This window comes from Mixophyes fleayi, chromosome 11 (assembly GCF_038048845.1).
Source record: "Mixophyes fleayi isolate aMixFle1 chromosome 11, aMixFle1.hap1, whole genome shotgun sequence".
Lineage (NCBI taxonomy): Eukaryota > Metazoa > Chordata > Amphibia > Anura > Limnodynastidae > Mixophyes > Mixophyes fleayi.
This window is the reverse complement of record NC_134412.1, coordinates 39,823,862-39,835,868: the sequence shown is the minus strand read 5'-3', so window position 1 is coordinate 39,835,868 and position 12,007 is coordinate 39,823,862. Positions and strand designations below refer to the sequence as shown.

Here is a 12,007-nt window from a genome sequence, read left to right as displayed (position 1 = left end):
TCTGTGGGCAGATTTCTAGAGCGCCGCTTTTACATAGGAGGACATGGGTTAGGACATGCCCCAGTTGTTTTCCCAGCATTCGGGCTCCTTAGTTGCCATTTTCTGCTTGTGATGTGCGCAGAGATTTCCCTGGGGAGAGAGAGCCAGTTAGATATCTGCTGTCAGTTTACATATTTCTGTGTGTTTGAGATCGTTGATATATATATAGTGTTAAATATATTATATAGAGTCAATTACACCCGCTTACATACTGTAAATTGGGGTTGAGATTTTCCCACGCTGTTATGGGAAAACCCCTTATACTATAAATAGACCTCGCAGCTGAGCTAAGTTCATTGCGTATCGGAGCTTGTACACTGTACAAGCCGTTTAGCGGCTTCTCATCTTTTTTTATTTTTTAACCAAGCATGTTCCGGAGTGGAATACAAATGTGAGGCCCCTCCTGGGCTGAAGATAAGAAGACTGCAATCAACAATGGGGCCCTCCTGGCCAAAATGTAGTTATGGACTTTACAAGCAGGGTCTTTGGAATTATAAATTTATTTATGGACATGGTTTTCAAGTCGGGACTTTTTAATTACACATTTACTTATGGACATGGTTTTCAAGCAAGGACTTTGGAATTATAAATTGGGACATGGTTTACAAGCATTTTTGGATTAAAAGCTGCTGACGAAAGAAGAAATCTGATTGGTAAGTATTTTGGGGTTTTCTTATTGTTAATAAATATATGTGGTATGAATGAGGGTGTTTACTGTATTTATTGGGGTTTTATTATTTTTATTAAATGTATGTGGTTTTAAAGAGGGTGTTGTGGTTTTGTAAACATTTTGTTTTGTCAAACTATTGGTCTCAGCCAGCCATGGGTGTCAGGGCATGTTGGCACTTGTGGTTCTCCAAGTGCCAGCATGCATCTCACTGACTGTGCCCCGCTGCCTAGCAACGGAACGCTCTTCCTGGTTCCGGGTAGCTACGCTGTGCCCGCATGTGCAGAGCATCTCATTCCGTCGCTTAGCGACTAGAGACTCTCTTTCTGCTTTGCGATTGGTTGCTTTTTGACCCCCGAAAACCGCTGCACAAATCAAGGAGTACTTCCCTCTATTTAAACCTCCTTCTGGCTGTATTTGGCGCCAGAGTATTGGTTCACCAGCTCCAGCCTTTTGTTCCTGTTCCAGTATTGTGTTTTGGCTCTGACCTTTGGCTTGATCTCCGGACTACTCTCTTGTGTTATCTCTGGTACCATTCTCGTCTGTTTGGTTCTGACCTCTAGCTTCCCTCTGACCATTCTTTGCATTATCCTTGGGTACTTCGCTCCTGTTTGGCTTCTGATCCGCACCGTTCGACTATTCCTGTTCCACATTACTGCACTGGTGACTAACTTGGAGAACCGCAACCTGCATACCTCACGCAGCCAAGTCCACACCTCCTTGCGGGGGTCCCTGGTGAATACCAGGGGTGAGTTAGACTCTGTGCCTCCTTGTTTAGTTGTGTCCCGTCGGCAGCTCCTCCTGCAGTCCTACCGTGACACAAACTACAGCTAGATGGATTAAGGACACAATCAGTCAGGCTTATGTTTCTGAGGGATCTCCAGTTCCTGAAGGTCTTAATGCTCATGCTACCAGATCGGTCAGTGCCTCCTGGGCAGTGTGGCAGGGGGCCACAGTCGAGCAGTTGTGCTGGGCGGCTACCTGGTCTTCTGTCCAAACATTTGCAAAATTCTATAGATTCCATGTCTTTGCTTCCAAAGACACAAGGTTTTGCCGTAAAGTTCTAAGGGCCGCTGATTCTGAGCATTCCCACCCATAAGGGCAGCTTTGGGACCACCCCACGGTGAGCAGTGTCCCACAACTGTAGGTGCAAGTGAAAATGCGATTTTTGTACTTGCCATAAAATCTCTTTTTCTTAACACAGTTTAGGGACACAGTTTGGGGACACAGTTTGGGGGACAAACTGTGTCCCCATCCTTTGTTCTGACAGTTTTGTTGTTTGTTCTGTTGGTTGTGTACGCCCTCTCTTGTGGCTTTGTTAGTTAAATAAACTGATTTTGATAGCTGGAAGGGGCATAAAGGGGAGGGGAGCAGGCTAGACAGACTTTTAGTGCCTTACTCCACACAGCGCCCACTATACCCCACGGTGAGCATTATGTTAAGTGAAAGAGATTTTACGGTAAGTACAAAAATCCAATTTTTGCATTGTAAATACTCATTTTCAATAATTAAATTCTAATTCCTAATGAATAGAGGGGGGAAGGGGGGGCTCATTGCGCAAATCTTGAAAGCCTAGGACAATCCCTGGGGATTAGGACAGTTGGTGACTATGAATTTGAGAGTGATAGATGAAAAGAAAATATAAGAAGGAAATAAAATACTGTAAATGCAGTATCATATTAATGATATGTAGACATTTAAAAGACAAATGAGAGACCTTGTATACCTTTTTTTTTAATTATTTTCTTGAATCCAGTTTCACACAATCACTACACATTAACAAAGATGTGTCACAAAAAAAACCTAAAAAACTAGACATTTGTGTTGGCTTATTTGTAACAACATGAGAAGTTGGGAACCACTCCATTACAGAAAACATTACTTATTTAGAAAATAAACATTCTCCAGGTATGGTAATATTCCTTTGTACGGTGTGATCACAATGTTACAGTGATGCTCTAGGTTTGGGAATATTCCTTTGTACGTTATAATCACAATGTTACATGGATGCTCTGGGTTTGGGAGCTGTTATCAGGGATTGGACAGACAACTGGAACCCCTCTTATCAGGTGTAGACTTTAATTTTGTTCCATCCTAAAATCAGGGACAAATTGGAAGCAGGACTTGTCACTAATGCCTGTTGACCGCGTTTCAGTTAATGTTAATATACAGTATATTCAAAATTAGTATTTACAGATATAACAAGTTTATATTAATATTATTATGTTGCTTTCCAGTGGCAATGTCATATGTGGGTGTGTAGTAAGTTCATCATGACTTCAGATGCTGTGATGTGTATATACTGTATGCAACTGGTAAAATGTACAGTACTTTGAAATTGTATTCCTATGTTGCATTGGTCAAACATCTGTACTTGTTCCTTTAGTTTATGCTTTAAATTCAAATGCAGTATTTCCACAGGATATGAATGATTTGGCTGATTATGAGCACTTTAAAACCACATGAGTAGTCTTGTATAGGGCATACAAAGAAGTTATTTCACAACACTATACATTGACACAAAGTAACACACATGGGTGGTATGTTTTAATCTTGTTATTGTTTTAGTCTTTTTTAGGACTGAAGAAAAGTTTGAATTTAAACACAGAAGAACAATACACAGCATTTTCAAGATCTTAAAAGACCACTGATATTTTTTTATTAAGGCATAAGTGTGGAAGTAAAACAATTCCTATTCCTTTAATATTCACATTCAAAATAAGCTGCAAAAATTGTTCATAAAAAGAACAAGTAATTGAAATTGGAAATTGACAGGGAGCAATTGTCACTATTGCTTGGAACTCTTAAGTTTTTGTGATTTGCAATATTTCTGTTTATTTTTCTGTGAGCCAAAAATGCGTGTCCTTGTACACTTCACAAAAAGACATCCCTGGTTGACCAATGTGACAATTTATGGCTCTCTTTTCGCTTCAGCTGATATTGTACAGCAGAGACTCTCGAAAGGACCCAATGAGCCAATTGATTTTAAGCAAACTGCTAAAGTGGGTATTGTGGGATTTTGCTTTCATGCCAATTTTAACTTCTTCTGGCTGAGATTCATAGAACGAACATTTCCAGGGTCTGCGCCCCTGAACGTCATAAGGAAGGTAGCATGTGATCAGTTAATGGCTGCACCAATAACAATCAGCGCTTTCTACACAGGTAAATTTGTTTCTTTTTTAACTACATTTTAAGCATCCCTGTGTGTATGTGTGAACTCCAAAGTGGAAACCAAACAGTCATCTCTAATTATATGATTCTTGAATATACTGGACAAGTTCATAGGTCAATATGTCCTGACATTCTGTAACTCTAAGTAACAAAATCTGGTATCTTTATTTAGAAGTCTGTTACAATGCAATGGCAAATTGTTGTCAAATATAAGCTTCTATTGAACAGTTATTTAGTTCTGTTTCATGATTACTATTAAAAGCTTGTTGTACTTTTATAGGTTTAAGTCTTCTGGATAGAGAAAAAGACATTTTTAAAAACTTAAAAGAGAAATTTTGGCCAACTTACAAGGTAATGACTTGACTGTGTACATTTTAATGATATCATATCAAAGTGTCCAAAAATCATGATTGTATAGTTTACAGCATAACTAACTATAGATTGCCCAACACCAGTATGGCGCGGCATCTGATGTAGAAATATGTTAATGTGAGTTTTTGGTTTTTTTCTTTAGATCTACATTGAAGGAAGCAAATATAGTTTTAATTTATTTACAGTTATTAGAACATACTTGCCAACATTGGCAATTAGTGCCCTGGGAGATCGGGGGAGGTGGGCGTGTTGGGGGTGGGGCCTGGTGGTGGGGGGAGGTGCCATTTGGCCCCACCTCCTTAACATCAATCTTTTCTTTTGACCAATTACAGCAGGGGGCGGGGCCATGATGATGCGTGATTCACGTCATAAGCTCCGCCACCTTACTATTGAGTTCTTAGGGAATCGGGAGGTTTGCCTGCTCTCCCGTGAGTGCTGGAGAAATTCAGGAGTCTCCCGGACATTCCGGGAGAGTAGGCAACTATGTATTAGTAGTGAAGTTGATTAATACTAAAAGTACATTGAAAATGCACATATTCCACTAGTATAGTCTGGGTTTTACCTAGTTGGTAGAAATAATACTGGTTAAACTGCAAAACAGCGCAAATACCATATCTAATGATGTGAAGACTCACACAGCTATTAAGAAGTGCAACAGATATTAAGAGATAACAAATCTTCTAACAAAATAGAAGTTACGTTAAAGTGACATTTTAATTAGGCCTTTCCCCTATATTTCACACTCAACATCAAACATTGCTGTCTTAGACACAAATCTTTGCTGCCTTTCAATAAATCTACCATGACAGCCCTCAAAATCCTATTTTGGGTACCTGACACTAGTCATACACTTATTTCTTAAATAAAATATATATTTTTTAAATAAAACATCTAATCTATTTAATAAATACAATGTTTTGTCTTCTTTCTCATCACAGACCGGAATATTGTGTTGGACAGTGTTTCAGGTAAGATCAAGAAAGCACAAAATAAACTAAGATCCTTTGACAACAGATTTTATTTGTGGTAGCTTGCTAACCATACACTGAAAGGCATGTGTACAACAGTCACCTAGTCTGGTAGCTTTGCTCATAGTATTTTTTGAAAGTGGAATAATGGACATAAAAAATGCCTAATATTGTAACCGGTCATCTAGTAATTAGTGTCATGTTATAAAGCAGTGACTGTGCAGTGTGACACAGGATTAATGCCAGAGGTAATTCAAAATAATTGTTTTCTGCATTTTATTTTTGTACAAAGAAATATTATAGATCTGATGTAGAGTGGGAGGTATGCCAGTTTGCATTACATCACTGCCCATGCCCAGAAAGTGGGCTCACACATATCCTCCTATGCAGACTTGTGTGATTCTGGCACTTACACCTGCCTGTGTCTGGAGAGGTGAGACTGGGGAGGGAAGGAGCGTGCAAAAGCGGGCCGAGTACACAAAGGCAGGATTGCGCAACTGCAACTCATGCAGACCTGCAGAGGCACGCATATACGCCTGTTAGCAGTCATATGTTCTGCTCCTGCTATAGGGCAAATATGCGCTGATGATGACTTCTCATAAACCAGGTGCATATGCTGCTGATGCAGAGGCGGACACCTCTCTAGATGCATATGGTCGGAAAAGCACTTGTTTTCTGTGCTCTTCTTTTTAAGAGTAAGTTACTCCCGTTTTGAGTACAGCTCTGCATCAGCCCCTATACGATTACAGCTCTGCATCAACCTCTATACGATTACAGCTCTGCATCAGCCTCTATACGATTACAGCTCTGCATCAGCCCCTATATGATTACAGCTCTGCATCAGCCCCTATATGATTACAGCTCTGCATCAGCCTCTATACAATTACAGCTCTGCATCAGCCCCTTTACGATTACAGCTCTACATCAGCCCCTTTATGTTTACAGCTCTGCATCAGCCTCTATATGATTACAGCTCTGCATCAGCCTATATACGATTACAGCTCTGCACCAGCAGAAGAATTTTAATTTTGTTTATATTCTCTTGCTTGCCATTAAGCTACAACAACTGTTCATTCAGAGTTTAACCATTTAGTTTTAATTTTATTAGTCTGGGATTCGGAGACTTACCACTGTTGCCTATTTCCATGTATGCAAGAGATATAGAGGAGTACTTTGCTGCCAGTAGTGTTGACAATAAAATGCTTACCTGAAATTTTTCAAATGAGTTGCAATTTAGTTCCATAGACTTAGGCAAGGATACCCTATAGTTTAGAAGTCACCATTTTTCAATTTATGGAGAGTTTGGGGACTATGGGGTAAATGTTCGTTTTTTTCAACTCGCCGGGAATCGGCGAGTTGACAGCTGGAAACTTCATCATCATAATCGTCATTTATTTATATAGCGCCAGTAAATTCCGTAGCGCTTTACAACTGGGAACAAACATTGATAAGACAATACTGGGTAATACATACAGACATAGAGGTAAGAGAACCCTGCTCGCAAGCTTACAATCTGTAGGACAATGGGAGTTAGAAATACAAGGGCATGTGCTACATCATATTGCACAATGGACCAGCTAGAACGCAAAGGTAAAAGTATTGAGTGGGCTGTTTGTGTTGCAATGTTGGTCAGAGGATTGTTGTCTTGCGTTAGCAGTGTAGAGGATGGTAATCTAGGGAAATTAAGATGGTGGTTGAGGAATATCATAACCTTGTCTGAAGAGGTGCGTTTTCAGTGAACGCTTAAAGGTTTGGAGACTAGAGGAAAGTCTTACTGTGCGAGGGAGGGAATTCCACAAAGTGGGTGCAGCCCGAAAAAAGTCCTCTAACCGAGAGTGGGAGGATGTGATGAGAGTGGAAGAGAGACGCAGATCTTGTGCAGAACGGAGGTGTCGAGTTGGGAGATATTTTGAGACAAGTGAGGAAATGTGTGTCGATGCAATTTGGTTGATGGCCTTGTATGTTAGTAGAAGAATTTTATATTGGATTTGTTGAAATACAGGCAGCCAATGTAGAGATTGACAGAGTGGCTCAGCAGAGGAATAACGGTTAGTAAGGAAAATCAATCTAGCCGCTGCGTGCAAAATAGATTGTAGGGGTTCAAGTCTGACTTTGGGAAGACCAGTATGGAGGGAATTGCAATAGTCGATGCGGGAGACGATGAGTGCATGAATTAATGTTTTTGCGGTGTCTTGTGTCAGATATGTGCGTATTCTGGAAATGTTCTTTAGGTGTATGTAACATGATTTAGATATAGAGTTGATGTGGGGAATAAACGACAGTTGTGAATCAAGGATTACACCTAGGCAACGAGCTTGCAGGGTGGGATTTATGGTCATGTTATCAACAGAAATAGAAATGTCAGGCAGGAAGCTTCTGTTTTTGGGTGGGAATATTATTAATTCAGTTTTTGAAAGATTGAGTTTGAGTTGGCGAGAAGACATCCAAGATGAAATGGCAGAAAGACAGTCAGTAACACGAGACAACACAGATGGTGAAAGATCAGGAGAGGATAGATAAATTTGTGTATCATCCGCATAGAGATGATACTGAAAAGGAGCTTATTAGTTTTCCAAGAGAAGTTGTGTAGATAGAGAATAGCAGAGGACCTAGGACTGAGCCTTGTGGTACTCCAACTGATAAAGGAAACAGAGCAGAGGTGGATCCAGAGAAATTAACACTGAAAGAGCGATTAGATAGGTAGGATGAGAATCAGGATAGGACAGTGCCTTCAAGACCTAGGGCTTTTAGCGTTTGTATGAGGAGAGAGTGGTCAACAGTATCAAATGCAGCAGAGAGATCAAGGAGAATTAGAAGAGAATAATGGTTATTACAAGGCTTTAAATTTTAGCTGTCAACTCGCCGATTCCCGGCGAGTTGAAAAAACCGGACTTTAATACACTTACCCCTATGAAATAAAGTAATCAGATCTGTTTGTCAGAAAATTAAAGCTGGAGTAATGCATTTCAACCAATACTATGCAAATAGATCTCCTTTAAAATATAATATCTGTGTTGTTTTATGATGCATTTATTTTTGTTTACTATGTTTTATATCTGTATTTACAGACAATAAATTTCAGCATTATACCACCATTTGTCAGAACTGCCTACATTGGGGTATGCGCCTTTCTATGGACCACATTTCTCTGCTATATACGGAACAGAGACATTGATCAGGTGACTACACGGTTCCTGCAGACCTTGCCAATCATTGGTGGTAAAATGACTGCCCAAACGGAAAAAGAGGAAAAAGAAGAAAAGAAATCTGCCAAATAATGAACTGATCTGATTTTTGTTGCAGCTGGACACAAATATCTATTATTTCTCAGACCTATTTTGGTGTCTCTCTTGATTGTCAGATATGTGATATGTTTCGGAAACTACCTCATTTGACATTACATTTGACATTTTAGGTCAGGTAAAAAAAAAATTGGTTCTGCACCACTGTGATGCTGAGCAGGTGTTTGTATTCAGTGGCGCTATATAAATAAATGATGATGATGTATTTATGTTAATGGTGCTATTAGTTGGCACACTTTAGCGTTTTAGAATACTGTAATTTTCTGACCAAAAAATCTTTGCATTTCAAGGCGATGATATGTACAGTCAGCATGACGTGATAGTGAATGGGGTTTGCCATCTTCTGCTACTAACGTGATTCTTCTGTGTTGTTCTCTAGTCGCTTTAATGTTACGCTCACAAAGCATCTCTGTAGAACACCATGGTTTCCTGGTCAGAAAATCTCAGCATTCTAAATACTCCTGTCTGACACTGCCCTTAAGGTTGTCTTTTGGGAACAAATAGTGAAGCGTTAATAACCATGATTGTCTAAACACTGAAATATTAATTCATTGTGCATTATGTTTTACAGCTATTTTGTGGACAATGTATGCATAAAACATTCAATTATTTTTTTATGAAAAAAGACTAGAAAACCTATTAAAAAACAGAATTGTTCATTTTGCTGTGTGTTTAATATATTTATATTACACTAGGGTGTTTTGTGGAACTGAGATAGTTCACCTGTTTGACTCTACTTATATTACCATTGGTACTCATAAATTGACAACTATAAATTGTTTTATCAGATCATTGTTTGAAGTTCTTATAGTGGTTGAAGACCATGGAAGTCTTTTGAAAGCTTCATCAACCATTGTAGGCTGCTAGTTTTGTACTTTAATTCTGATTCACATGAATTCTTTGACAAATGTTTATTCATATGTTTATTGTGACAACTACTGTACATTATGTTTTTAAATGTTGTTAATAAAGTTCAATACAACTGGACAATGTGCTGAATCATCTGCTGCTGAAAATAATAAAATAAAGACGTCCCTCTTAACTGTCCCGATTTTGGTGGGATCGTCCCGAATAGCGGAGCCCAAAGGCTGAGGGAATTGCACGTTAATAGCTAGAACTCTGCCTTAAAATGGATGACTGGGACATAGTTTGTGCAGTTAGGAGACTGGGCTTGTTTGTCCTGATGTATGAATGCTGTAAGGTATGCAAATACTATAGTCCGGCGGTTCCCAAACTGTGCGCCACGGCACCCCTGCGCTGTCACTGGGGTGCCGCGGGCCAGCCATAGAAAAAAAAAAGAAAACAGATTGGTAAGTTTCTGTTTTCTTTCTTTTTTCTATGGCTGGCGCGGGGCAGAGTGAGAGGGATCGTGGCAGAGGAGGGGGACAGAGAGCAGAGGAGGGGGACAGAGGGCAGAGGAGGGGGACAGCGTGACAGAGAGCAGAGGAGGGGGACAAAGTGACAGAGGGCAGAGGGGGCAACGTGAGAGAGGGCAGTGTGTCTGGATGCAGAGGGGGCAGTGTGCCTGGATGCAGAGGGGCATTTTTGCATACAACTAAATAAGTATTTCTGTTGTGACCTAAATACTTATTACAATTTTTTGACCCAACTACTTCTAAAACAGGACTGCTCAGAAATTATTTTGGAGGGGTGCCTTGGAGACTCTAAGGGTGCCGCGAACTGCAAAAGTTTGGGAACCACTGCTGTAGTCAATAAATAAGGCTGATGTATTCTAGTGGGCATAGCAGCGGTATTAGCAGAGGTGGAAGAATGAGAAGGAGCCTGGGACACAAACTTGCCCACTGAGGTTAAAAAGGGGGTGCAATTTTGTATAGAAAACAAGATTGGGAAAACCCACAATGCTCTCTGCTGATTCAATGCAGTTCCCCCAGGACCAACTCTATTACTTCAGTGGACTGTCAGAACAGATTATACTGCAGTTTCCTTGTTCTGCATAGGATTTGACGAAAAGAAGAGGCCAGGCTCTAGAAGGACTGTAGGTATGAGTGTGCCAGGAATGAGGAGGGGATTCTGAGTCTTCCTGCTTATGAGGCCCCTGATCACTTCTTATTCATGCAACAACTTGTCCCATTTCAACTGCAGTGGACGAAGTGTCAAATAAAAATAGCACTGGGATCTGTGCAAAATGGCTTTTAGTGAAAGTTGTGCAGTTTGGCTGGCAATGGTGTCTCTGCAACTCCTTCTAGCAATGTCTCAAGCTAAAGGGGTTAATGTCATGAGTAATGTGGCCTCATTTAAAGACAGAGCAGTATGGTACAAAGGGATTTAAGTCTGAGTCATTAAGGAGAGTAAAGAATGCAAAAGGAGTAACTTTGCACCTGGGCAAAAACATGTTGCATTGGAGGGGGAGGTAAATGTAAAATGTGGCGACAGATTTATAGTTGGGGTAGGGCAAGTCCTAGATCAACTTTAAATTTCAGTGTAAAAATAAAGCTATCAAGTATTTGTGTGCTAGATGGAAACACAGCCAGTATTTAAACTTATGTGCAAAATAAGTAACTAATTTGCACTCCTTGCATTGTAACATGGTTTATTCCCGGTGAACATGTACTCCTTTTTTTTTGTCTGACTTTCCTTAATGAATCAGGCCCTAAATAGGCAGGAAGTATGTTAACACTCCTTCACTGCACATCCCTCCCCCTTTCCACCTAGTGTAGAGAGTAGTAAGTGTAAAATGCATCTTTGCCTACATAGGGACTTACACTTACGCATTTTTCGGGCACATTAGGGAAATGCGTACCTTCTGAAAGTAAAATGGACTAGCGTCCAACTCTGGAAGTACAGTGTCATTGTTATTCAATCTGTGTATTTAAGCACTTTAGTTACAGTTACTAAAGCTATATTCAAATTAAGCTATATTAATTAGAGATGGGCGGGCTCGGTTCCCCGAGATCCGAACCCGCCCGAACTTCCCCTATCCGAGTACCAAGCCGAGCAGGCTCGGTACTCTCCCACCCATTCGGATTCGAAATCGAGGCAAAACGTCATCGTGACATCGTCGGATCTCAGCTCGGTTCTCACGATATTTGAAATGCATAAATACCCGCCTCCACAGCAATCCATCGCCATTTGACAGAGGGAGAGAGCAGAGTTAGGTCACAGGCTGTATTAGAGCAGGGACAGAGCAATTATTGTATACCTTATTCTTTCAATTAGTATTGAAATTCTGCTAGCAATTCTTCTAGCAATTGTTAGAGCAGGATAGAGGAGGCATTTTTTTAATATTTTGCACTACAAGTGCTTTGGGGTGTCCCATATTCCCCGGTGTGAAACAATAATTTTTCTGGCTGCAAAAAGTCATTTCTAGCAGCACTATCTATTAAATATTTTGCACTACAAGTGCTTTGGGGTGTCCCATATTCCCCAACGTGAAACAACAATTTTTCTGGCTGCATAAAGTCTTATCTAGCAGCACTATCTATTGAATATTTTGCACTACAAGTGCTTTGGGCTCATTAAAATGGATT

The 12,007-nt window shown here is 40.2% G+C and overlaps 2 protein-coding genes across 2 annotated transcripts in view; both read left to right on the top strand.

Moving 5' to 3' along the window:
- Positions 1-12,007, top strand: part of IZUMO2 (IZUMO family member 2) — an 84,922-nt gene that overhangs the window by 21,629 nt on the left and 51,286 nt on the right. The window lies entirely within an intron of this gene.
- On the top strand, positions 3,366-8,752 carry MPV17L (MPV17 mitochondrial inner membrane protein like). The gene is made up of 4 exons (XM_075191052.1): positions 3,366-3,868; positions 4,158-4,228; positions 5,188-5,217; positions 8,286-8,752. The coding sequence occupies exons 1-4, from the start codon at positions 3,562-3,564 to the stop codon at positions 8,493-8,495; spliced, it is 618 nt and encodes a 205-aa protein (XP_075047153.1). The 5' UTR covers positions 3,366-3,561; the 3' UTR covers positions 8,496-8,752.